The 27716-nt window shown below is 47.9% G+C and overlaps 1 protein-coding gene across 1 annotated transcript; it reads right to left on the reverse strand.

Moving 5' to 3' along the window:
* Positions 1–3378: 3378 nt before the first annotated feature.
* MFSD9 (major facilitator superfamily domain containing 9) lies at positions 3379–27514 on the reverse strand. The gene is made up of 6 exons (XM_040993878.1): positions 27456–27514; positions 23043–23130; positions 18498–18541; positions 11892–12021; positions 8770–8979; positions 3379–6541 (listed from the first exon to the last, which is right to left on the reverse strand). The coding sequence occupies exons 2-6, from the start codon at positions 23110–23112 to the stop codon at positions 5754–5756; spliced, it is 1242 nt and encodes a 413-aa protein (XP_040849812.1). The 5' UTR covers positions 23113–23130; positions 27456–27514; the 3' UTR covers positions 3379–5753.
* Between the last annotated feature and the right edge of the window lie 202 nt (positions 27515–27716).

Here is a 27716-nt window from a genome sequence, read left to right on the forward strand (position 1 = left end):
TCCCAGCTTCTCCAGTTCCCATCTAGCTCCCTGCTTGTGGCCTGGGAAAACAGTTGAAGACAGCCCAAAGCCTTGGGGCCTGCACCTGCATGGAGATCCAGAAGCTCCTGGCTCCTGGCTTTGGATTGGTTCAGTTCTGGCCATTACAGCTACTTGGGGAGTGAGCCAGCAGATGGAAGATCTTTACTTGGCTCTCCTTCTATTGTCTGCCTTTCCAACACAAAAATAAATTCTTAAAAAAGAATTTCAATTTTGTTCGTTTAATATATATATATGTATCCATATATAATTAAGCTGACAATACTACTGTACAACGGAATGTGATAAAACCAATGGAAAAATTTTTACAGTTTTTATTGTTATTTTTTAAAGATACATTTATTCATTTGAAATTCAAAGTTACAGAGAGAGGGAGATCTTCCATCCTCTGACAACCTCCCCTGATGGCCACAGTGGCCAGGCCTGGAGCAAGTTGGAAGCCAGAAGCCAGGAGCTTTCTCCGGGACTCCCGTATGGGTGGCAAAGGAGCAGACGCTTCTGCCATCCTCCACTGCTTTTTCCAGACCACTAACAGGGAGCTTCATGGCAAGAGAAGCAAATGGGGCAAGAACTATCACCCAGAGGGGTTGCTGGTGTCATGGATGGCAGCTTTATAACATATACTGGAATGCCGGTCCCTAGTTTAAAAATTTGTTTAAAAGATTTATTTGAAAGTCAGAATTACTGAGAGATATAGAGAAGTACCTCCCATTCATTGGTTTATTCTCCAAGTGGCCACAATAGCCAGGACTGAGCCAGGCTCAAGTCAGGGCCTAGTAACTTCACTTTCATTGCCCGTGTGGTTCAGGCCATCAGCAGAGAGCTGCATGGAAAGTGGAGTAGCTGGGACACGAACCAGGGCTCACAATGTATGCCAGTGTAGCAGGCTATGCCACCACACCAGCCACAGATATGAACATTGTTCATTTTCACATGTGATGAACCCTTGCAAAGGATTCAAAGATAATTGTAAGGGTATGAAATAGGAAAATGCTTCAAGAAGATACTGGAAAAATTAGAATTTTCAGCTGTTTATTTATCGCAAATATTGTGCATTTTATATAAAATGCACTGTTCGTAAGAAGTGTTTTTTGAAGGAAACGTGTGGATATTAAAATAATTTCACTCAATGTTTCAACTCAATGTACATGAGCCTTTACAAAAATTAAGAATCTGAGAGAAAGAGTGTTTCTATCCACTGTTTACCACAAAGCCAGGGTTAGGCCTGACCAGTGCTGGGATCCAGAAGTCAACTCAGGTCTCACACACGTGGCAGGAAGCCAAGCACTCGAGCCATCACTTGCCGTCTCCCAGGTTCTATGACAGCAGGAAAACTAGACTCAGGAACACCAATCGAGACTTTAACCCAGCATTCTGATACAGGTACCAGGCACCTCAGCTGATGTCTTGACCATTACAGCAAATGCTCCCCAGAAACCTCTGGAAGTATAGCGACATACTGTTTTCCCAACTCAGCCTGAACAAAAGAGGCAATATCATTGCCTTATTAAATGCTTTTTATTTAGAGATACTCATCAAACCACGGCTACATCGTTTTCAGACTTAAGAATCTGCGAAATGGGCTTTTCCAGTTTAGGTCCTTAACCTTCAGAAGATGAAGTTATCTTGTCTGGCAGTTACAACCTGACATACTTTGCTGTGTTACTCACGTTGAAGATAATAGCATCTGAAAGCACTTTAAAGGCGATCCAAAGAAAACACCATCTTCAGTGATGTCAGATTGGCACTCCCAGAAGTTGGACTCAGAGACGCCCAGACCTGTGCTTCCAACGCAGCCTACTCGAGGTCATTCCGCAGCTGGTTACATGCACACAGTCATGAGGACCAGGCTCCGAGCTGGCAGCAGAACACATTCACATCAGCTCTCTATTGGATGCCTCTTGTGGTTTCCATTTCCTCAAGCAAACTCGGAAGATATTTTGGTAGATAAGCTATCATAGCAAAAGAGTAATGTGTAGACGGGGTAAGAGCCTAAATCTCCACTCTCTTAAATGGAATAGAATTTCTTTGACAAACCTAAAGAAATGTTATCTCCTATCCATGTTGTAAAGCGCAATATATCAACTATTTTCTTTTTTAATGCTTATTTAAAAAGCCAAGCTGCAGAGAGGGAAGGAAGGAAGGAATTTTCCAGTTGCTGGTTCTCTCCCTGAACAGTTACAGTGGCTGGGCTAGGCCAAGCTAGAAGGATCCTCACACATCATCCCAGTCACCCACCATGGGAGTAGCAGGAGTCCAAATACTTGGGTCATTTTCTACTGCTCTCCCAGGCACATCAGCACGTAGCTAGCTGGATCAGGAGTTAGAGCAGTCAGGGCTAGAAACAGTGCCCATATGGGATGCCAAAGTCACTGGCAGACACTTAATGAGCTGGGCCACGCCAGCCACAGCTTGAAGACTTTAACAGCCAAAGGCTGGCTTTTATGGTTCAAGCACAGATTCAGCATACTGGAGATTCAACTTTTGCAGTAATTCAGGAACCCGAACTATATATACATCAAGATACAACGTAACTTCTCATAGTCACGATTTATTGGAGTAACACTCTGAAGCAGCAGACCAAGCGCCTGCACTTTTCCCTTGAATGCACTCTCGCTCCTCAAAGGTTTCTAAATCCCTTACCGAGAGGCCAAGCGCTCCTCATACCCTGTCCCTCTGAACTACGGCGGAAGGACTCCCATGAATGCCTACAAGTTCCCTGCTGGTCAGCAAGGGAGGTGGCGGAAGGGACAGCCAGCACCAGCTCTCCCAACCTCATCCCAAACTCCATCGAGACCCGACTCATGGGCAACTCTCAAAACTCCCCTCTTGGCGCCTCTCCCTCCTCCCCCCCCCCCGCCGTGTGCCCATGCTTCCGAGACCCCCTACCTTCACAGGCATCCCTGCCACCCAACTCTAGAGTGCTCCTCTTTTGAAGGGACTTTCCAAAACCTGAATGACCTCAGAGCACTAGCCACCTTTTCCTCCTCGCCATGAATTCTGTGGCTGCCTTCACCTGTCAACCAAACGCCGATCCCTGAGCAGGGCGGCAGAGCCCTCTGTCTGACTCAAGGCTCTTCATGTCTCAACCTCAAGTGTGTCAAAAGGCAGCGCAAGGACTTGGAAATGCTGGTCCCACCAGTCGGCTCCAGTCATGGCTGTTCCAGGAGGAGCCTTGCACCTGATACTTCTGTATATAAAGCTATATATATCTTTCAACAACAGTTATTTCAAGTGTAGTCACCTTACAGTTTGGAGAAGATTACAAAAGCTATTCAAACGAACCAAAAAAAAAAAAAAAGAAAAAAGAAAAAAAGAAAGAGCAGCACAAATGTTAATTGAGCAGCTTTAATTTTCCCTGAGATTACATCCTATAAACAATACAAATGCTACCCAGTAGAGGGTGATTTTCAAACATCACTGTGCAAACAAATTGTCAGAAATCCTTGTTGAAATGGTCCCTGGTAGGTCCCGGATGGAGTCTGAGTGTCTCCATGACCGACACGCTCCTGGGTGATGAGACTGCCGCACCACAGATCTAGTTATCTGATTGCTTGAGCAGTTCCCACCTGCTGGTTCACTCCCAGAAGGCAGGCAGAGGCTGGGGGTTCAGGCAGGTAGAGAAGCAAGGAGCCAGGAACTCAGTCCAGGTCCTCACTCCTAGAGCCAGCACTGCCATTTGCCACAGTGCCCATTACCAGAAAGCTGGACTGGAGCACCCAGCTGGGACTGGCACCTAAGCACTCGCTATGGGATGTGGGCATTGCAGTGGCACCACACTGTGAACAGCAAAGTGTCAGACTTCGTAATACAAAACTCTAGGACACCACATCTTGGAAACAAAAATCACATTAATGAGACTACAATCGTTACTGCAAAAGTGCAAAAGAATGTCCCAAATATGAACATCAATCATTGGATTTCAATATTCCTATTGACTGATCAACTATAAACCCTCATTAAGAGGTCTATCTTTTTTTAACTTCAAAGGGGAAAATGCTGTGAATTTAACAGTAATAACAGCATCTACACATTTAAAAGTTGCTAAGTAATGTGCTTCTTACTGAAAATGGGGAAAAGGCATTCCTTTTCTGCATGTACACGTTGTATAAGGCAGTGCTCACCCACTGTCCTTGCGCGTCTATTCCCCACGCTCCCGGAAGGCAAGGCCATTGCACTGCACACGAGCTTCCGGTCTCCTTGGGAGCATCTGGTGCTTGTGTTCCTAACTGCGACACTTGAGAAAAAGTTCTCCATTCCCTTGTAGCCAGGTAGGCGGAAGGACAGTCTTCCCACAAAACTTTATTTCCTATTAGTTATCATAAATATTTGCAATTACTTCATATAGAACTTCTCAAGTTATGGAAATGTTTCTGCTTTGTAAACAATAAATACTAAAGTTGTGGCAGATTAGTGTCTCCAAAATATCATTTACAATTATGCACGTGCTGCACTGGACACAGCGTAATGTCCTAGTGGACTTGTTGAGGACATGAAAGGAATGCGAACTAGAGTGGTTTACGTGTGAAAGAGGGCTCCCTTCTATGGCTTTTCCTAGTAACTGATCCACCCAGTGGCTGGCACATCAGCCTTAACCTTCAGTGAGTCAGCGTTAGCTTTCACTAGGGCCTCTTCCCCAGCTCCTTGGGAAAACACACCCAAAAGCTTCCCCATGGACCAATGGCCTGTCGTCTTAAGCAAGACATTAACATGGAACAAACACTGAAGAATGCAGTTCCTCAGGTAGGGCCCACAACCTGACCCTTACTTTCAGATGAATGCGTCAAGTATTCCTCTGAAATCCAAGGATGTGCCGTGGTTTCCCCGCCAGGTCCATGTCTGCCAGAAGGGACAGGAAGGCAGCCTTCCATTGGTGCCCAGTGCACATGCAGATACTGTCAGACTGTGAACACGCTGTTTGTTCAATGCACTGACCCCAGTGTGTACGGGTTCGGCGCCCATTTCTTTCTGAAGAGTACACCTGCTGTGAGGCAGCAAGGGCCCAGCACACTGTGGCTACAGAGAGCATCCCAACAGTCATGGACAGGTAGGAATGAAGCCAGTCAAGGCTCTGGAAGCATGCCTCCTTGCGGTGCCTGCCCAACCGCCATGAGGCCGTGCCTGTGCTGCTTCATAATCCCCAAGATTTCTCCACTTCACCAGGCCACTGGGTCAGTGTCCGGGCATGGTGGGGTTGGGCGGATGGTGAGGTCAGTATGTGGTTCTTAAGCAGCCTTTGGGAAACAGGCTAGACGTCATTCAGCAGCTTTTCAATGTCCAGGATTCTGAGAGCAGAAACGCTCCTTCTTAGCTTATGGAATCCAACAGGGCACCCGTGTTCCTCCAGACAGTCTGAATTAACACAGTGCTGAGCAGAGAAATGTGTGTGGTTTCTATCATCGCATCTCTGTCCTATAGCTGGTGAGTGCTTTCCTGCCCTTGAAAAGTTGAATCTCACTGGCCCAGACAGGAAGGTAAGTGCGGAACATTCTCTTTGGCAAAGCTTTGCCCCAAGCCTGCCCTTCCTTTGTGGGCCTGGGGTTTGCATCAACTCGCAGATCCAGCTGTGGCCAGATGAGCACCCAGATGGAAGGCCAACAGAGCAACCTCTCCTGACACCACTGACCCTAATCCAAAGCCGCTTCTCACAAGGGCCCCCCTGTCCTGGGCTTGCACACCTGCGGTACTATCTCTTCCTGTTATCCAAAAGCATATTACTCAGTTTTTAATTTTTTGCTCTCGGGACTGCCGGAGTGACGTTTGTGTACTGACATTATAAAAATCGCCACTAAGGCTAAGGCTGCCCCCAGACTCGGCGGGCCGCACGGGCTCACCTCCTGGGCCACTCCGGAGAGGAGCGGGGCTACGATGCGACCCACTGCTGTCACCGACTGGCCCACTCCGATGACTGTACCACTGGCCTGGGCTCCGCCCACAGTCAGCTGGAGGTCGGTGACGCATGTCCTGCCGATGGAGGTGGAGAAGGCCAGCAGTGTGGAGGAGAAGATGACCACGCCCATGGTATGGGCCGAGGCGTGGAGGCCCAGCAGCGCGCAGGTGAGCGCGCTGGACCGCAGCAGCACGGCGTGTGAGTTATGCTGGTATAGCCGCAGGATCGGCCCCAGCGCAAAGCCGGCCAGGGCGCCCAGTGCGTTGCTGTAGCTAATGAGGTAGCCAGTGGTCCTGGGCCGCACCCCAAAGCGCTCCTCCAGGGCCAAGACGAAGTTACTGTAATACAGCATGACCGCCACGCCCATCAGGAAGCGGATCAGAAACAGGTCCCACATTTCGGAAAACACCAGGCTCTTCATGTCCCGCAGGGCCCACGTGACTTGTACCCAGGATGGCCGCGCCTTCTCTCCCTCCCTGGGCCCATGGGCGGTGGCTGTATCCTGTACTTCAGAGCGTGTCTTTACTGACAGCACTCCAGCCTTTGCAATCTGCACATTCTGCTTTGCTCCATCGCAGTGTGTTTCATTCCATGGGACCAGCCAGACCAGAGCTGTTAAAAAATAAAATGTACGTAAACAATGAACGTGGCTGCCTGCACCTGACTCACTGAAGCCATCTAGAGAAGCAAATTGCTGGCACTGAATTACTAATGTCTGTTTTTATATTAGATCTACTGCCTTGTAGACCTTTTACAAGACCTTGTTTACTTTTTTTAAAAAAATGTATTTACTTGAAAGGAAGATAGAGAATGCCTACATGCTGGGTCATTCCCCAAATGTCGCTCAAGACCAGCACTAAACTAGGCCAAAGGTAGAAGCTGGCCTCAGTCCAGGTTTTCCGTGTGGGTGGCAGGAACTGAATCGCTTGAGCCATGCCCGATGCTCCCCGGGGTACGTATTAGTAGGGACCTGGAGGGAGTTGAGCTGATCCGAAGTTAGGAGCCAGGAGCTTCTTCCAGATCTCCCATATGGGTCCAGGGTCCCAAGGCTCTAGGCCGTCCTCTGCTGCTTTCCCAGGCCATGAGAAGACAGCTGGATGGATGGGAAGCAGAGCAGCCGGGACACGAACCGGTGCCCATACGGGATGGCGGCACTTGGAGGAGGAGGATTAGCCTGCTGAACCAGAGCACCGGCTGGAGCTAGGTTTTGAACCCAGGTACTCTGGGAAAGTGTCTCCCCAGATGAAAAGCCTATGGCAGTCTCCAATATCCCTTAGTTTCATGTCTAAATTTTATAAATTTAAATTTACATGAAATCCTTTTCTTAATTAACTTAAGGAATTTTTTCCCTCTCTATCATCTGCATGCTGACCCAATGCCTCCCAAGCACTGATCACTGCTTTGATCAAATCAATAAACAAGGCCTGGAAAATTCCTTATCCAGTGAGTGAACTTAAGACTAAAATGAGACTCAGACAAGGAAACAGGTGGTTAAATGACAACACCAGGGCAGCAGTGGGGAGGCATGGGCTGTGTACCATGAGAGCTGGCCTTGGCTTGGGACAGGCAGGGACAGGGCTACAGCAGTGACCCTCAGAAATCACATGCTAGGAATCTTCCCCACTGAGGGGTGCCAGGTCCTCTCACAGGTGACACTTGTGGGACACACAGTCTTCCCAGCAGCCCTGCCTTGCAGACTACACTACCTCTCAGCTGATGCAGACCCACCAGCTGCTCAGTTCCCCCATGCCAGCCGAGTAGCATGACTTCGTACCAATCTGTGCTCAAAATGCTTCTAAATGCAGGCTTGTGTCCAGGTATTGTGTAAGTGTTTCAACAAGGAAAAATGTGTGACACAACAGAAAATCAATCACAATGTGGACCTGGACTTGTCACTTAGGAATATTTCTATAAGAATCTTAGATGCGTCACAAAACGTGGGTAAAAATGAGACAGATCCGTTGCTGAAAAACTAAAAGAAGAGAATGAAAAGGACAATGATGACAGGAACTAATATCTACTGAGTGCTTTTCAACACAAGACCCATACATCGCTTACTACGAAAACTCCTGGTGCTTCTAAGAAGGCTATTACCCCATTTTACAGATGTGAAAATGGAAGCAAGGCTCACAGGAAGAAGTGTCAGTGTAGGGATTTGAATCTGTGTCTATCAGACTCCCTCCGTGCTTGAGAAGGGTTTTGCAGGCAGAGTGGCAGATCTGAGCAAGGCCCTGCACCCAAGGGGGCTCCCAGTCTGGTACATACCTCTTATCAAACAGCATTAATATGTCTGCAGCTTGCCAGACCTGCTGTGCACAGCAGTGACGGCTGGGAGCGAACACGACCAAATCCCTCTCCTTAATTAGTCTGCTTACTGTAAGTGTGGGGCAAGAGAAACAAGCAGAATCCGGAGTCCAGAAGACAATTTAATAATGGGATTTCAGAAGCGCTAGGCAGAGAGGCTGGCAGTAGTGGGTAAAACTATTGTCTGCGTTTCTGGCATCTCATAGAGGGACTGGTTCCTGTCCCAGCTGCTCCACTTTTGATCTGGGCCAAGTAATGGAAGATGGCCCAATGCTACGAAATGCGACCTCAGCTCAAACCTGTTGGAAGGACCATTCTCTGTAAGAGGTGCCAGTGAGGATGAGGAGAAAGGGGAAGCTCTGGCACACAGTTGCCAGGAACAGAAAGCAGCCCAGACACTACGCACACCAACAGCAGGCTCCTCATCACAATCTGGAATTTCTGTGACTGAGGCTGCCCACTCTGAGCACAACAGAGAAAAAAGCTGGCAATACGTGTATGCAGAACAACCTTGTCCAGATTAAGCATCAACTTACCAGCGTTGAGCATGAAGACAGAAAAACAGATGAAGGCTGTCAGATAAAATCCGCCGTCTAATTCAGTGAGATAGCCGCCGACCATGGGGCCCAAGATGAAGCCCACGCTGGAAGCCGTGTTGAACCGCCCAAGCACCAGTGGCCGCTCCTTCTCTGCCACCAGATCCGAGAGTAGAGCCCTTGATATGGACAGTGTGTGCTTAAAAATACCTGCAAGGGGACAAGAAATGTGTTGTCACTTTCTCCAGAACGGAAGGATCTTCCTTGCGACTTGGCGCTTGCTCTCTGTCCGTGCTGGAGTTCTGACCTTGGTTTTCTCTGAGTTGCTGTGGCCTGCAGCTTCCATCCTGTGGGAACTGGGCTTCTACATGCCATGATTCTAATCCATCCCCTTACTGCTCTTAAGCCTTCAGACTACCACAATGTTCCAATGTCTCCAGTCCTCCTTAACAAAGTTTTCATTCTTCATTCATTTGCTTACTTAAAAGAAAACAAACGTAAGTCACGGTGTTCTTTTGGTGTGCTCAGCACCTTAGAGATAAAGCAAGAAAGAAAAAAATGCCCTCCCCCTGACGCGACAGAGCCTGGATTTCCACCGGGTGTACAGCAGGATGTGAGAAAGGTGACTGAGAGAAACAGCAGGGAAGAGCACAGAGAGAGGAAGTTGTCAGTACCAAAACGGAAGTACTTCTGGCAAGCCCAAACAAGATGCAGATGGCAGGCCATGAAGGAAGGGCATGCCTGCGCTTCCAGAAACTAGAAAAGTTCCCAGAGAAGCCGTTTCTCTGAAGATGTTTCCTTTTCACAACCAAGACTTACTAAAGAGTGACCACCAACTCCTAGAGTGAAGGCTGGGAACAGATGAAAATTGTCTCAAAGCAACTCACAAGACTTTGTCCTCTGCAGTCTCTTCTAGCCTGGGCTGCAATCCTTTGCTGCTGCTCCTGAACAAACTTTTATTCTAAAACATCAATCTCTTGGTCATTCATTTCAGGTTTCACAGCACTGCCATATGATAAATACCAATTGGTTTTCCACAAGTGAACTCAAAGCTGTCACGGGACTTTTGGTGGGCATTTAAAGTGTATGTAGCAACTTTATTCTCATGCTTTTGCATATGTATGTGACGCCCACGCACACAGACGCCAAGGAAGGAATAACCACTGAGGCTCCTGAGAACACAGAGCTGAATACAGTACGTGTTGCCGGTGGGTCTTCCTTAGTCACCAACGGTAAGGTGACACAAGGGGTTCTGCTGATCTTCTGGAGGCAGTCCAACTCTGCCGTAGTCCTGGGTATTCTCAGCTCTGCATGGAAGCCAGTGTAAGTGGGCACCTATCAGCCAGCCTCTTGGGGAGCAGTTTAGCTATCCTTTATAGGTAGCCTGCCTCTGTCTATACCTGCTCCCTTAAGTGACGAATGAAACGGGCTAGGGGGGGAATGCTCAAGATGTCTCAGGGCAACTCTGAGACAATGACTGATATCTTACATGGCAGGATATGCTACCTTGCACGTGAGGAAGGCAGACGATGGCAGCAGTGCCACATGAACAACTTGGAGGGTTTCCTTGTAATTCTGTGGTTGGAGTGGTGGACAGAGAGGGGAGGGGCTACCCAGGCACATTAAAAGGCAGCGACTCATTGTCAGACACAAGGCTATGGAGGCACAAAAGAATGTGTGCAGCGGAATCTGCCCCCACCTGGGCTTCCTATTGTTCAGGGGTCAGCCAGCACACTGGGGGCTAGTGGACGAGAAGGGATTTTTATTTAAGTTTAGATGAAAGGCAGAGAAACACAGTGAGAGAGAGAGAGCATTCCCACTGTCTAATCCATAAATATCCATAGTGGCCAGGGTTGGGTCAGCTCAGAGCCGAGAACTCAGTGCAAGTCTCCCACTCGGGTGGCAGGGACCCAATCACTGAGGTCTTTGCCTGTAGCCTCCCAGGGTCTACATTAACATGAACCTGGAATCAGGAGCAGAGCCAAGACTGGCACCCAGGAACTACAGGTTGAAGGTGTCCCAGTGGGCGTTTTCATTAGTCAAAATGCCCACCCACAGGAAATCCTACGGTTCACTCCCCTGGTTACCACAATCATGGAACCACTGCTACTTAGACAAGACTGACACGCTTCATATTAAATATTACAAAGCTTAATCGTCCCCAGAAATCTCTATCCATTTTGTAGGTTTTTATTCATTGCCATGTGCATCTTCAGAATGATGAACAGTATAAAGCATGGACTGGTAGAGTGAACTATTATGAAAAGACACATAGCCAACCACACCAAGAACACACAACAGGCTCGACATCCCACGCACACTGGGCATCTACTCTGCGGGATTCTGAGCGCAGAGGTGGGTCTGCGAGGATGAGTGCCCTGCTTCAGAAGCACTTCAATTCTGAAGAATGAGCTCTTCGCCAAGTGTGCAACATACGTGACAGAAATGGTGTAGAAATCCCAAATGACCACACCATTCTGTGCTGCACTGTACATTCTCCTCATCTGGGGGGTAGGTTGGAAGGAGCATCTTAACAGGATGTAGGCAAACAGCTGGTGCCTCACACGGGCAGGCGGAAGCAGGGAAATGTGTGTGTGCTTTCCTGGGGAAGGCCAGATGCGACACAGTATGAGTCAGGGCTGTGATTGCTCAGAAGGGCAGATGGGGCAATGAGGAACTTCCACGGGCAACCTTTACCCACCAAGCACAGTTCAGATCCCACCTGTGGAGACAAATCCCAACTTGATGCTGGGAAGCCTGTTGATAAAGCTACACACTCCTGTAATCTCACTGCTGGCCAGAAACATCAAACGTACTTTTACTGAGAGAATGCAGAGCGCACCAGAGGCAGGAGACAGGCCTTCATGCAGGCACAGTGCTACTCACATGAATGGACTCTGAGCTCTGCTAAGTACGAGGGTGGTCCTTGCAGACGGAGCATCTGCCCGACCCTAAGAGCCCCATGCACAGCTGCTGCCCTTACAGTCATCATCGTAAGAGCTGTGGCCATGACGGCGCCTTCCTGGAAACCTGATCTAAGAGGCCATGTTCAGCAGACATCGGCTTCAGGGATGGACTTCTTTTGACCTACGGCATGCACACGCACAGGGACCAGGACTCACCTGCAGGGACCCGAGCCAGAGCAAACAGGAACACACTGGTGGCAGCTCCCAGGAGGAGATAACCCAGCGCGCTGAGCAGGATGCAGAGCAGCAGGGAGAAGCGTCTTCCGACCACGTCGCTCCAGCAGCCCTGGGGGAAGCCACCGAGATAGCCCTTTGACCCACTTTTCGGTAACAACCCGCAACTAGGCAAACGCCCAACAATACAAAGTGACCAGTGGAAAATGGCAGGCTATTCGGTTTCAAGTTCTTGGCCGCTCAGCTCCATTTTGCTGGAATTAGGTTTCTCTGGTCTACCCACAAGGCAGTAGCAAGGCACAGTGCAGTTTTCCTTGCCTGAATCAAAGCCCGGTCACCTAGGAACTGAGATCAACCGGAAACACAAATCATCAGGGGTCTTAAGTTCATGCAAAGCACACCATGAACGTGCTCCATTTGGATTTAAAAGTCATTTTCCACTCAGTTTAACCTGTCACTTCTTAATATCTGAATTCTTTTTTTTTTTCTTAACCATTTGAAGGTCCTTGTCTAACTTCTAAAGCCTTAATCTTCATTCTCATTTCTTTAGATAATCCCCAGAAACAATGTTTAGTGTTTGGAAATCTAGAAAATTCTGAAAAAATAAAATGAAGCATATCAAAATAACTCACGATCCCAAATCTATCTCTTTGGAACCAAATGGTCATACAAGTACACTGTATTTTCTTACTTGCCTCTTCATTGGACGTGATTTGGACACCATTTCAAGTCATTAAAAACTTGCCTTTGCTGTTCTGAGTTACAATCCATATCCTACTATGAGCTGATGGCGACTCAATTAGTCTACATGTGGTTAATTCAGTTCTTTTAAATTTGTCCCAAATACAAATCACGCTCTGATAAGTAATACAACACTTTTTATAAATGTACTCAGAATAAATCCCTAGAATCAGACAATTACAGTTTATTTGGTGTTGAGGCCTCTGACATACATAGAGAAATAACTCCTCAGTAAGATCTATAGTCTCAACAACAGTATAATCAAGCGACTCTTGGTTTCTCCATAAGGCAAACAGCTCTGTCTTCCATCAATTTAAGAAAAAAGGCACAAAATGTCTTAAGTGGCAGATTTTTCTCACATTAGTTTTCCTTCCCCCTTTGTAACTGGTGAACTGTTTGCATGTTCTCTCGAGAAAAGCAAGCAACTAAGTGAGTCTGCCAGTTCCAGTCGCCACAGCTGGGAGGCCTGAGGGTCTTGACGGGCACGGGCTCCCTTCTGAGCCATCCTGTGCTCAAGAAAGGATATTCAGCCAGACTCCAGAGGCGGCCACAGGAAAGCCTGCCCACTAGGGAAAGGCCTGCCTGACGGACAGAGGTTGCACCTGCTTTCAGAGCCTCTCTGAGAGGGGGAATGTGGGGCACACAGAGAGAGAGAAAAAACAGCCACACGGAGTGGAAGCTGAGGTGCCCAGGGCAATGACAGAGGGCACAGCGATGGAGCTCGGTGGTGTGTGGTTCTAACGTGTGCAGGGACGGAGCAGGGGCACCTGGTGGGACGAAGCCAGCCAAGGGCGACAGGACTCTGCTTTGATCTCTTGCATGGTCTTTCCTTGAACTTTCTCCATAAACTGTAGCAAAACTTCTCACTAAAAAAACTAAAACAAAACAAAAGCAACAACAAAAACAAGCCTCCTGTTAAGATTTGGCAGAGGCAGATGAAGTCACCTAGAGAAGCTTCTGGAAAAGTTCATTGAAAAGTGGTGGAGGGGTGGGGGGAATCCCCAGCGCCTATAAAACTGTACTACATAATACAATGTAAGCAACAATAAAAAAAAAAAAGAAAAGAAAAGTGGTGGAGGGGGCCTGGTGTGGAACCCTTGGCTGAAGTCCTCATCTTGCACATGCCGGGATCCCATATGGGAGCTGGTTCTAATTCCAGTGACCCCACTTCCCACCCAGCTCCCTGTTTCTGGCCTGGGAAAGCAGCTGAAGATGGCCCAAAGCCTTGGGACCCTGCACCCACATGGGAGACCAGGAAGAGGCTCCTTGCTCCTGGCTTTGGATCAGTTCAGCTCCAGCCGATGCAGTCACTTGGGGAGTGAATCAACAGATGGAAGATCTTCCTCTCTCTCTCCTCCTCTCTGTATATCTGACTTTCCAATAAATTTTTTTTAAAAAAAGATAAATCTTTTTTAAAGCGATAGAGGGTGGTGGCTGACCGGCTTTTGCTTTTCCTCCTCTTGAGTTCCTGGCTAGGACATTCCTGTGGTGCTGTAGGCTGTGCAGTTGTCTGGCTAAGGGTGGCAGGGCAGTGAGACGGCAGCATGGGGCCCTCTGGTGGCCATTCAGGATGTTTGCACTGCAACTTCCCTGCCTTGTCTGGCTTTGGAAGGGCTATGTATCCATAGGCAGAACCAGCCAAACCAAGGCACCCAGGTGCACCCCGACAACCTTCTGACCCAAGCTACACAAGCAAACCGAGTTTGCAAGAAAACCTGCAAGTGCTTTAAAATAAAAGTCACTAAGCACTATGATAGCAAACAAGTCTTACCTAGAAGGATCAAAAAGAGGGTTCCCAGTGTTGGGTGACCCCTGGGTCCTAAGCAATGTGCTCCTCTCTGGTCTCTGCTAGTCCTCACCGGCAGGTGGCTTGAGAATGTTTCCCGTCTTCTTCATTCTTCAGTCTAGCTCCAGGGGTGCTTTCTCTATCCCCTCCAATTAACTACAGACCCTTGGCCTGCCACTTTTTGTTTAAAAGTTAACTATGGGGCCCGGAGCGGTGGCGCAAGTGGTTAAGTCCTCGCCTTGCACGCCCGGGATCCCATATGGGCGCCGGTTCTAATCCCGGCAGCCCCGCTTCCCATCCAGCTCCCTGCCTGTGGCCTGGGAAAGCAGTTGAGGACGGCCCAAGGCTTTGGGACCCTGCACCCGTGTAGGAGACCCGGAGGAGTCTCCTGGCTTCGGATCGGCATAGTATCGACCGTTGCGCTCACTTGGGGAGTGAATCATCAGACGGAAGATCTTCCTCTCTGTCTCTCCTCTCTGTATATCCGCCTTTCCAATAAAAAAATAATAAAAATAAATCTTAAAACAAAACAAAAAGTTAACTATGTCCATTCCTGCACTTTCTCTATTTTTACTGATAGATTTCTCTTTGTGGAAGTGCCCTAAGGTTGTTGTTATTACTTAAGATTATTAACTGTCTTAAAATTCCACCATGACACACTGGAGGGGTGCAGCACAACAGTGGGCACAGCAGGCTTAACATGCAGCCTGCAACTCCAACACGGAACAAGATCTCGTTCACTCTGCCTTTCGAATAAGTAGCTTTTACACAACACATCCCACCCACCCACCACCACATTCAGAAACACACACATACACAAATAAAAACAAAAAGCTCAGAGTGAATTCTTAAAAAAAAATTGTTAGCCTTCTAACAATCCTTTTCACTCTCAATGCCCTAACGTCAACTAAATCCTGCTCCAGGAGAAGCAGGTGTTGGTGCAGGTGGATGTGAGGCGCTGACTGGCTGGAGATCCAGCTCAGTGTTTGATGCTTCCAACCATGAAGGCACAGGGTCTGTGGCAACCATGGCGTTCTGGAAGCCTGTGCAGAGGGGGGCAGAGAGCTCCAGGATAGCTTCACCTTCGCCTTACTGACAAAAAAACCCCACAACTCCCCACCTTAATGTTAAATGTGAGCCCTCAACATGAGATATAAGAAACATATACAATGACCTGGAGGACAGCTGAGAGTGCCCGTCCCTTTCTAAACACTCACAAACTTTGCCAGGACTTCCTCAAAAATAATGAATATTATGCATGAGTCTCCTAAAAATGAACTCCATAAAATCTGTTAATTCTCCACTGCTCAGGGAGCCTGGTTCCTTGTTTTTGCCTTGGCCAACCTAAATACATTTTCTGCTTACAGCTCATTCTACAAGTGTCTCCATTAGTTTATGCACTAATTGCACTGCTACACATGCCATCTATGCTTTCCCCAAGTTTCATTTCAACGGGCTTTAGAGATTGATCCGGAGAAGTCGGAGGAGACACAGACTCCCTTGTGCCTGCCTGGTTACGCTGCCTTTACAACCTGGTCAGGTCGCTTAGGTTCAACGTTTTGAGCTCTTAGCCCCTGCTTCGTGGCCTTGGACGTGTTAATCTTTCTCAGTGTCAGTTTCTCTATCAGTAAAACAGGAACAGCACCTGCCTGAAAGCTCCTACTAGCCTTCACTAAGTGTTTAATATGAAATCAGTCATGAAAGACCCACAACCATATTCTCTGGATAGTTCTACGAACATTGACTGACATCAACTGCTCAGAACAGAGCCAGACACAGGAACTGAATTATATATTAATCAACAGTAGTCAGTTGTATTAAAATTCGATTCCTTTGGTGGGGATAAGGGGGAACAGACAGAGAAAGAACTCCCACCCATGGATTTACTCCTCGAATACCCACCATGGTTGGGACCGGGTTGAGCTTATGCCAAGAGCCAGGCACTCAATCCAGGTCTCCCAACTGAATGGAGGGGACCTAACCACTCCAGCCTGCTGCTAGGGACTGCACCACCAGGTTCCTGGCACCAGGAGCTGGGCCGCAACCCAGGCACCACAAGATCAGATGTCAGTGTTCTAACCGAAGCATATCTTCTGAGTCACATGACACATGATGCCCTCGAAAATGGTTCTTTACAAAACTGATCATTAAAAATGAATTCATAAAAGTATTTGTTACAAAGAAAATAGATATTTCTCTATAGGAAGGATTTATAAGGGTTTAAGATTGTCATTAAAACTTAGCTTGTAGCTGTATGGAGAGTACTTTGTAAACAACAAACAGAACTCAACAAAGGATCAGTTGGAGAGGGTGGATTACAGTTGGCAACACAACTTTGCACACATACAATGATAATTCTGTGTCAAGTACTTTGATATCAAGTGTGAGCTTTATTTCCAAGGCTAGAGTCCCGTAGGAGAAAAGCACCAGAATGACTAACATTTATTAAGGCCTAACAGGAACTTTACCACACACCAAGTACTTTAGGTACTAAGTACTTTTATGCCAAATAAGGCATAAAAAGTGTATCTCAAACATTCTAAATTTTTCTCTCACAAGATTGTGAAATAAAACATCATACCTCCCAAGCAAGTGTCCTACTTTCCTATATCATCTGATAGCTTGTTACCCACTTGCTTCTTTCATTATAATGTAAGATGATGTTTAGGGGGAAAAAAGGGTTTAGCATCTGGATGCTGAATCTGGTACTTAGTTGAAGTATTTAAACTCTGTGAATCAATTTCCTCACAATTCATTACTTTTCTTCTTAAAAGGGTGATACTAAACTACTTTGCTAGACAACTATAAAGCTTAACAACATGACTATTGTTACCCTAAATAGAAAACACAAAGCAGGAAGTAACTATTTACCATCTTAAACACAAATCAGGGAGGGAACTGCATACTTATCCAAGATGTCACTGTGCAATTTGATCAAGTTTCTTTTACAAACATATTTTACCAGAAAGCAACTTGGGAAACTCAGAGCAGTAGATCAACAGTGTGATCAAGCACTGTGAGGACTCTGTGCCAGCCACTCGGTTCCACGGTCACTAATGATTAACCTCTGAGACCCGACTGGCTGTCCTATTGGGCTTGTGCGGCGCTGGGCACCAGCATCTTCAGATCAGAGGTGCCACACCGACAGAACAAGGTCACTTCATGTTTCTCAAGTCCTAGCGGGGAGGTCAGAGCAGGAGTGTGACAGCATCACCTCCACAATTTTCTATTCCATGGAGCAATTAAACAGCAAATCATTCCTAAAGACTCCCTTGTCCTTTTTCTTTTTTAATTTAAGGATGTATTTATTTTTATTGGTAAGACAGATTTACAAAAGAGAGAAAAAGAGATGGAAAGATCTTCCGTCTGCTGGTTCACTCCCCAGGTGGCCACAATGGCTGGAGCTGAGCTGATCCGAAGCCAGGGGCCAGTTACCTCTTCTGAGTCTCCCATGCAGCTGAAGGGCCCCAAGACTTTGGGCTGTCCTCCACTGCTTTCCCAGGCCACAATCAGAGAGCTAGACGGGAAGTGGAATAGCTGAGACATGAACTGGCACCCACATTGGATCCAAGCATACGCCAAATGAGGATTCAGACACTAGGCTATTATGCCAGGCTCACTTAAGTCTTTTTATTTTTTTTAAACAATAAAGCATGCCATTCGTCATGCACAACTTCACAAAGAACCTACAAATCTAAATGGATTTGCTGTCAGTTAAGAACCAGAGTACAGTTGGTAATACTTCTGCTTTCATGGCTGTCTGCAGTAGAAAGGTTCCCAGCAATTATAGCAGCAACTGTTCTTAATCCATCACTGAGTCAGTGTTCGATTCGGGACTAGTCATCTAAGCCCTGTTGGCCTGTGCCTTTTCCTTGGTCACACGTGGAAGACAGAGGGGGAAAGATCCTTTTGATCTAATTATGTACATTCTGATCATCTCTGCACCTGCTGCTTCTGTTTGGCGGACTTTGAGACTTAAATTTTAGATAGCTATGAAGGTGGACACTCAGAGGCATAAGACTGTATTTCCAAGACAGGTGACCAGATGGACAAGCACTTACCACCAACGTACTTGAAAATAGTTGTAAGATGCCATAGGAGGACCCTGTAAAAGAACAGAACTGGAGGTCAACAAAACCAGCTAGACATGGCCCCAGATGGACAACATGGTAACAGCAAGAGAAGAGGAAAGATACAGAGGAGGAAAAGGCCTTTTTTAAAAAAAAAAAAAAAGGAAACGGGGGCTAGTGTTGTGACACAGCGGATTCAGACAGCACTCAGGATGTCCATATCGGATTTTGATGTGGCTCCCTGGGAATGTCCCCGGGCAAGCAGCTGAGGGTGGCAGAGGTCCTGCTGACATGCCCTCCCACAAGGGGACACAGCTGGAGTACTCTTCTCCTGGCTTCAGCCTGCCCATGCCCTGGGTGTCAGGGTTCATCCATGACACGAACCAACAGATGCAAGATCCCCCTGTCACTCTGTTTTTCAAATAAACTAATTAATCTTGGAAAAAATCAGAAGGAAATTATCCCAACCTTTTTTTTTTTTTTTACCTAGCTGGAAGAAATTAAGACATGAAATGGTTAGTAAAATGTATTTAGAATAAAATGGAGAGGTGGCGGAAGTGAGAATAAAGGCAAGGGGTGACCCTAGGGACTGCGGAGCCGGTCCTTCGTGTGAGAACCAAATGACTACGACTTTCACATCTGTAGGGATTACTCAGGGGAGTGAAAATATGAACCCCAGATAGATTCTGTCTTACAAGTTAACACTGTCAGTTGGGGCCCGGGTGCCTTTGTGCTTTGCAGGGGTGGCTGAGCAGCGGGCTTGCAGGGACCTGGACACCCAGGCCCAGGCAGGCAGAGTGAGCCTGGGGATTTCCCCCATGCTTGGTCCTTGGTGGGATAGAAGGAGAGGAAAGGAGAGCTCTAGGTTGGCATGCTAGCCTGCTGTGCTAGTGGACCAGGCTTGGGTACTTTGAATGGGCCGGGATCTTGGGTGCGTGGCGGGGTAAGGTCCCAGGCAAGCACATGTGCCACAAGCTTGGGACCCTAGTGAGCAGGCAAAGGTCAGGCTTGTCCTAGCCAGCCCCAGTCCCAACTCTCGCTAGTGGGTGTTGCAGCCCAATCTGCTCCTGTCCCTGGCTCATGCAAACCAGTGGGTGTGCTAACCTAGCCCCTGGCATGACCCGCGCTCCAGCCTGGCTCCTGCACAGGCTAGTGGGGTAAGGTTTGGCCCAGCCCTGCCCGGTCCACCTGCATCAAAAACCAACCTAGCATATCACCCCATCGGAACAATGGGCTTCGGAAGACTGGGCTGCAGAACCCATGCGCTCCTGGGCACAGGGATTATGGACTGATCAGAAAAGGGGGTAAGGAGATGCGTGGGAAGGAGGAGTGCTGAAGGAGTATGTTGCAGGTGAGGAATGATTTCTGAGGGACTTGCATCAACAAGGACACTGCATTTGTAGGTAAGAGTGAGACTGAGCAATGTATTGGTGGGAAGCTGGAGGACCTTTATGGGTCAGATCAATGCACCAGCCCACGTGGGAGACCTGAGCTGGGCTAGTTAGCATGGAGCACTGCCGACCAGCACTCACCAGTGCACATTAAAGGCAGGGCTGGGGGCCTACTTGGCAGGGTTATATCATAGTACCCATCAGTGAGGGTCAGAATAGGGTACAGGTCATGTTAGGCTAAGCCATGACACTAATCAGCACACAAGAGAATCTGATCTGGTGACAGACAATACTGGGGATATGTGGGTTCACCCCTGTGCAAATGCAATTTATGCTGGTTTGTTTAATAGCTGGGGGTAGTGACACACTGAGCTAGGTGTGGACCAGGCGCAGCTGGTCTATAGCACCCAACAGTAAGAACTAGATTGGGTTTGGGCCATTTGGGCGAGTCCACTATCCCTGCCAGGACAAGAGTTGGACAACGTCAACTTTGGCCAAGGATCCACAGTGTACACAAAATTTGCCATGGGAAAGAGACCTATTAGAGCAGCCTGGGGAAACTCTGTTGTCTGCAGTCCCTGCAGGTGAGTTCAAGAACCAAAATAGAGAGCAGCCCAGACCAGGCCAGGTTACGGTACCCACCAGCATACATATGGGTCAGGTATGGGGATAGGCCAGGCTGGGCCAGTTCATGACACATACTAGCAGATCAGAGAACCAGGATGGGGTACAGGACTCATCAGGTCAGGCCTCAACACAAACCAGTTCACACTGGGTGTAGGGCTGAGGGCTGATTGGGCTGCAGCAACCAGCAGCATGAGCTGGAACTGGGGGCAAACCAGGCCAGGTTTGACTACAGCACCCACCAGCAAATGCCGAGGTGAGATGGGCCAAGCCAGGCTGGGTCGCAGTATCTACCAGTACTCAAGAGACAAGGGTGAGGAAGTGGATGAGCCCAGGAGGGGGACTGTCCTACTGGGGACAGTAGGGAGCTTTCCTACTGGGCCACTGCTCTTACTGGTGAGTGTGAGAACTGCAACCAGGAACAGACTAGGCTGGGCAGGGCTACAACATCTATTGGCCTGCATGTGAACTCAGTTAGGGGGAGATCAGGTTGAGCTAAGTAACTGTATCCACTGGTGCATGCATGAGCCACAGTAAGTGCAAGCTGGGTGGGCTTTGCCACAGCATCAACTGGTAAGTGCTGGGACTGGGGGAAAGTACTGTCAAGCTAGACTGCAGAATCACCTGGAAGGTGCAAGATTCGGGACTAGAAGTAGATCCAGTATGTAAAGAGCAGGCACCTCTCTGATGGGCTGCAACTCCCACTGGTGAACATGAGTACCAGGGTTGGGGGTAGGCCTGGCTAGACAGGCAGTTGCATCTGCTGGCATGAGTGTGGGATGGATAGTGGTGTTGGTTGGGTTGAGCTAGGCTTCAATGCCCATTGATGTGCATGGAAGCTGAATGGGGTGTGAGACAGACTGGACCAGTTTGTTGCAAGCACAGGATACAGGGTGGGGGGTGGGCCTGGTGGGAGTTATTGGGGGTTGCTCTAAGTAGGCTGTAATTCCCACTGGTGTATGTGAGGGCCAAGTGTGTGGTGGGCAGGGTCTGGCTGGGCCGTGATACCCAGTGGTTTGTGTAAGAGATGAGGCTGGAAATAGAACTGATTCAGAAATTGCAACTAGCAGTGCGTGTATAGGCTGATGTAGGTGACAGACTGAGCCAAACCCTGTACTCGCAAGCACACACAGTAATCAGGTCTGGGATCACCTCAGATGAGGTTTCTTCAGGGATCCTCCCAACTGAACTGCTGAAATCAGAACTCCAACCAGTGGGGGGAATTGTAAGATCTGTGGTCTGGTTGTGGAGTGCATGTGTCAGAACCGGGCCTTCCCAGTGGCTTACATGGAGCTGTGCTCGGCAGGCCCAAATATACATGGAGGACGTGGCAGTCCAACGGGGCCTGCAGAGGACATCTGGTACCACGGTGGAAGAAGGAAGGCAGAACAAATTGGTCAAGCATCCCAGCTAAGTGTTGGCAGCAAATATCTGGGTGAATGGAGACTCTAAGGTGGACTATGACAACCAGTGGACCAGGGATTTATTTCCTTATCCTTGGGTCAGCAAGATCAACAGCATTTCCAAACTATCAAAACCACTTGAGCAGAAGTGGAACCCTGGGATGACCATGGGTAGCTGTTCCCCATCCCCGGGTACTGAGGCAGTTGGGTGGCTGAGTGTGGCTTCTCCCCTTCTTTCCCCCTGATACAGAAAGAAGAAAAATACAATTTGGAAACAGTGGTTTTAACCACCTTCCCCTAATCCTCAATTCTTTCCACCCTAATCAACTTCATAAACATCATCAAAAATAAAACTTTAAAAAGTTATCATTTTCTATATCTCTAAAATTTTACAAAATACTTTTTAACTTTATAAATAACAAACTGTGACATAGGCCTTGTACTTCGATGATTGTATAACATGCCCTTTTCACCACCATGCTGCTGCCAAACAGTCCAGAAAATTCTTAGCATCCTTTGCTGGACAACACAGATGACGGCACCGACCAGGTTAGCAGCTGTGTACCAAACTGGCTCGCTACTTTCACTTGTCCAAATCGTAACAAGGACTGTCCACCTTAACAATTTCTAATGAAATTACACAGCTTTAGGCTTTGTGATTTTCTATCCCTTTTGTGAAACAATGGCTTCTGGGTAGAATTTCTATGCCATACAAACAGGAAAACCCATTAGGCTCCTAAGAAAGGATGGTAGTGGTGAGGGAAGTTTCCAACTGAGTTGCCAAGATTCACCCCAGCCATTTCCTACGGCTGTGATTTCTGTACATTATTTGGTCTCTCACACCAGGCTAGAGATCCTGTAGGCACAAGTATGTACCTTTCAATGAGCACAGCCAGCTTCTTGAACGGAATCAGTAAGCACCAGTATCGGGGAATGGAAACAACGCTTACATTTCAAAAGCTCTCTGAACAAAGGGAGTCTAGGAAAAGGACTAAATCTGGGAAAGAATTGTTGCAGGTTAATACGTTTAAATTTCCTGTAAGATTAAGCTGTTTTGGGTACTTGGTGCAGGGATTTAAAATCGAGCACTCTGAAAGGAAGCAGTATTACCCACTCACCTACTATTCCAGCAACTATTGGACTTGCTCCAAGGGACTTGACATGAAGGCTCAGTAGAGGGACAACCATGCTGACGCCAAATAAATCCTAAAAACAAACAGATTAGCTTAGCCATGACCTGGGCATCTTTAAAATGGTATCTCTAAAACCATGATGATATTTTCAAATAAAAGTGCACCTAAGATTCTGCAAAAAAATAAGTTTTCACACTATATATTCTATAGTACCTCATGCTAATCTTGTTGCCACTTATAAACCCCTGAGTTACCATTCGGTAGGATGCATTTGAACTCTGGCATCTTTATGACTGTCAACTTTCAAACAGGACATGCTGCAAATTGTGCCCAAAGTACACAAGAAAACACATTTCTTATTCTCTGTGAATGGGAGAGAGAGATCGGTAAGTAAAGGAGGGAGAGAAATTCAAACTTAGCGGGGAAGCACCACATGCTCACAATGAATGAACAATCTTTGGAGCGGGTGCTTGGCCTAGCAGGTGAAACACCACAGTGGAGTGCCTGGGCCCGTTTCCCAGCTCTGACTCCTGAACAGCTCCCTGTGGATCCAGACCCTGAGAGTGGAGACTCCAATGCTGGGGTTCCTTCCACTCACTATGGGGGGCCAGGCTTCTGGCTTCAGCTGTTACAATGGACATTTGGAGAGTAAACCAGTGGACGGCTAAGAGATCTGCTTAGTAAAGAAATAACTCTTCTGTAGTTAGATGTGGGAGATGGCCCCTGGACCTCTACCTGCTGGGCCTGTGTGGGAGGCTAAAGGTACAGGACACACTGTGTCCCAGGGGAACCCCCTGACAATGGTCTTGGCTCACCAAGACCTCAAACTGGCCTGACCACTGGCCATACAGTCTCTTCTCTGCCCTTGGATGAGCTGTGCTGGGACTTCTTTGATAGCAACTATGAAAAGGCAAGTGGGACCCACAGCCTACCTGCCAGCCACATGAGGTGAACATGACCTGAGGCATACCTGCCAGCCAAAAGTGTTGTATGTGACCTATTACATGACTGGAGGGTCCAGAGAGACAGACATGCCTTTTAGCCAATTACAACGCCATTGGAGGGTGGGGGGACTGTCAGGAGATGCCTTTCTGCCTTGCCCTTTTCTAGTCTATATAAATTTGTGCAGGCTTTATAATAAACAGACACGCCTGACTAGACTGTCTCCTGTGCTTCTTACTGCTGTTGCCTCACCCCTCAGGGATTTTGGGGGTCTCTGGGTCAGGAAACCCCTGAGAGTTAGAAAAGGTAGCTAATGTGCTGGCAGCTTTGCCTCACACTCTCAGCAAAGCATTACACAAGAAGAATATCTCAGACAAGTGAGAGGCTCTTCTGTGGGGAAGGCCATCATTTTATAATTCAGCCACAGAAAGTACATGGTTATTGGGGTCAGACAGCTAATTCTCAACTCCAGCTTTGTTAATAATAATATCTGCCTAGCACAATGGGAATCTGCTAAAGCACAATGGGAAGAAATGTTTGGCACAATACAGAAGCTCAAGCTCTTTTCTTGAGTCTTGGGATAAGGATGAATCCTTTTTGCTAATATACTGAGTTAATAAAGACTGATTTTTGTTTGGTTTTGTTTTACATTTCATTCTGTTATTTAGTTACCTGCTACATCCAGTTCAGGGGGGACAGAAAACATATTATCCACACATAGCTTTCTCTATATTCAACCTGAGTTCCTTCTGCTATAAACCCTGTTGAAGCAAAACACACATGAAACAGATTTCACTTAGACACAGGTTAGTACTGTGCTTCCCCGAGCCAGTAGCTGTGAATTCACATGAGTATAAAAACATGGACTTCAAGCTACACGTTGGTGCTCGTTTTCTGTAATTACTTCTTCAGGGGACATATATCCTAAAATTCAGTGATCTCCTGGGCCATTACTGTGACACAGTGAGTGAAACAGCTGTGTTGGCAGGTAAGGGTGATGGTGGCATCCACACTGGCATTACTTCGCATCCTAGTTGCTCTACCCTGACACAGCTCTCTAGACTTACGGTCTAGAAACAGGAGGCAGAGATGGACCAATGATCTGAGTCCCCAGCACCCAAGTAGGAAATCCAGAGAAAGCTCCTGACTTGAGCCTGGCCCAGCCGTGCCTGTTGCAACCATCTGCATTATGAACCAACAGACGGAATATCTTTGTCTCTCTGTCTCTAGTTCTGACTTTCAAATAAAGAAATGAATTTTTAAAATAAAAATCACTTATCTTCAATAGCTCACAAACTTGCACTACCAGACGTATGGTTTATTATTTTAATTTTATATATGAGTACTTAATATTTCTGGGGTGAGCATTATAGCACAGTGAGTTAAGCTACTGCCTACCATGCCAGCATCCCATTTAGGGGCTAATTCACATCCCAGCTGCTCTGCTTCTGATCTAGCTTCCTGCTGGTGCGCCTGGGAAAGTGGCGGAAGGAATCTGAGTGCTTGTGCTACTGCACCCACATCAGAGACGCAGGCCCAGCCCTGGCGGACGCAGCTACTTGGTGAGTGAACCAGCCGATGAAGATCTCTCCCCTCCCGATCTCTGTCTGTCCCTCTTTTTTCAAATAAAGACCCTGCTTAAAAAAAAAAAAATCCTAAGCTAAGTTTTGCTTTGTTTTGAGTCCTAACACATAAGCAACTAAATGAGTCTCCTGGCTCTTTCACCAAGGGTCAATTGCAAGATCTTAAAAATCATCCCAGCACATGTCACTTAATGTTCAATTACTGTTTTAAGGGTGAGAGAGAAGTATTCCAATCAATAGGCTGCAATCTATGGAAGGTAGGTATGAAAACAGACTCATGGGCCCGGCGTGGTAGCCTAGTGGCTAAAGTCACCTTACATGCATCGCAATCCCATATGGGCACTGGTTCTATCCCAGTGACCCCACTCCCAATCCAGCTCCCTGCCTGTGGCCTGGGAAAGCAGTCGAGGACGGCCCAAAGCTTTGGAACCCTGCACCTGCGTGAGAGACCCAGAAGAGCTCCTGGCTTCGGATCGGCGCAGCACCGGCCGTTGCACTCACTTGGAGAGTGAATCATCGGATGGAAGATCTTCCTCTCTGTCTCTCCTCCTCTCTGTATATCTAAATTTCCAATAAAAAATCAAATCTTTAAAAGAAAAAAAAAACCCACAGACTCATAACCTGAGTGTGGCAATGCATTCTCTTCTCCCAGCAAGGCTGGTCTCTGGCCTCCTCCCTGCAGGAATCTTCCACAATCGCCAGCTTCCCTATACAGGTACCCCTTCCTTATCTTCCCGGGTAACTTCCTTAAAATCACCGTTTGGCATCGGCCAATAAGTCGTGTGCTTGCAATCATTTATAAAGGAACCAGTTTAAAGGTCGCCACTTCAACCTTCATCTGAGCATCCTTCCATGAAAGCTGACGCAGGCACTGGCGATAGCAACTGCACCATTTCCTGAAGGCTGGACTACCTCAATCAGTATGAATTAGCCCCCGCAAAGCAGAGGAAACTGCACACAGGCTGCCAGAAAGACAGAGCTGAAATCACTGGCTTCAATGTGCACAATCCAAACCAAATCCCAAAACCCAAGTCAAAGAGTCACTTGCAGGTTCCCACGAAACAAGCTGAAACCTGGGAGGGCAGAGGAGAGCCATTCTGGCAAGTGGCTTCCAGAAGCTGCCCTCCTTCTTTCCTGATCCGAAATGATCTTCCCAAAAGTCTTATTTTTTTTTTTAATCTCCATATATACCAAAAACATCAGCTAAGCTGTACACGGCATTCTGTACTATCACCTAACAGTCACTGAATACTTCAAAGATACACAGAGCTCATATGTTTTAATTATTAGAAGCATTTTGCATGAGAAACATCTCACTGTCTTTAAACTTCCTGGAAATCTGATTTTTTTTTTTCTTTCTTACTTTACTTGATTATCGAAGTGATTAAAAACTGACACTGGGCTTGTTGGATCAGCCCCAAGCCAAGGCCATGAAACACAGCATATGGAAAACTGGCAGAGAAACGGCAGCAGCACACAGGGCATCGGCCTGGCCTTTCCAAGCCTGCCTGAGACCCCTGCCACCTGCCAAGCCAGCCCTGCACCTGCTCAACGCTGAACACCTGAGCTCGCTCTCCAGCGAGGTTAGCTCCAGGAGCCATTCCTGAGGGTGGTTCCGGGGTGGCCAGAGGGCAAAGGGCAGCGGGGCAAAGGGCAAAAGGGGCAAAGGGCAGCAGACTGCTTCCACCCGAACACACGAGTACCAATAAGGCCAGGTGCAGATAGGACGGGGTCATGTGCCTAGACTGGCAACGGAAGATGACGAATTCCCAGCCTCAGCTGAGTTCCTCATTCCCCCGCAGCATTCCCATAGCAGGTAGGGGGAAAAAGTCCCACAGGGTCCAAAGTCCCAGACCCCAACGTTGGCACTCACCAAGAAGCCCACCAGGTAGAGACACAGCAGGAAGCGGGGGGTTCCGACAGCACGGGGGCTCGCTGCCCCTGGCCCCTGCCCCTGCCGCGGCACCGGGGTCCCCGAGGCCGCCCCCCGGGCCCAGCCCACGCCCCGACCAGCCTGGGACTCCATGGAGGCGCCGGCGGGGGGCGCGCACCCCGGGACAGCCTCCCGGACCCGGCGCGCCCGCCCCGCCTCGAGCGGAAGCCGGCGCTCGCGCCTGCGCAGGCGGGGCTCCGC

This window comes from Ochotona curzoniae, unplaced genomic scaffold (genome assembly GCF_017591425.1).
Source record: "Ochotona curzoniae isolate NIBS_2020 unplaced genomic scaffold, NIBS_Ocur_1.0 contig_883, whole genome shotgun sequence".
Lineage (NCBI taxonomy): Eukaryota > Metazoa > Chordata > Mammalia > Lagomorpha > Ochotonidae > Ochotona > Ochotona curzoniae.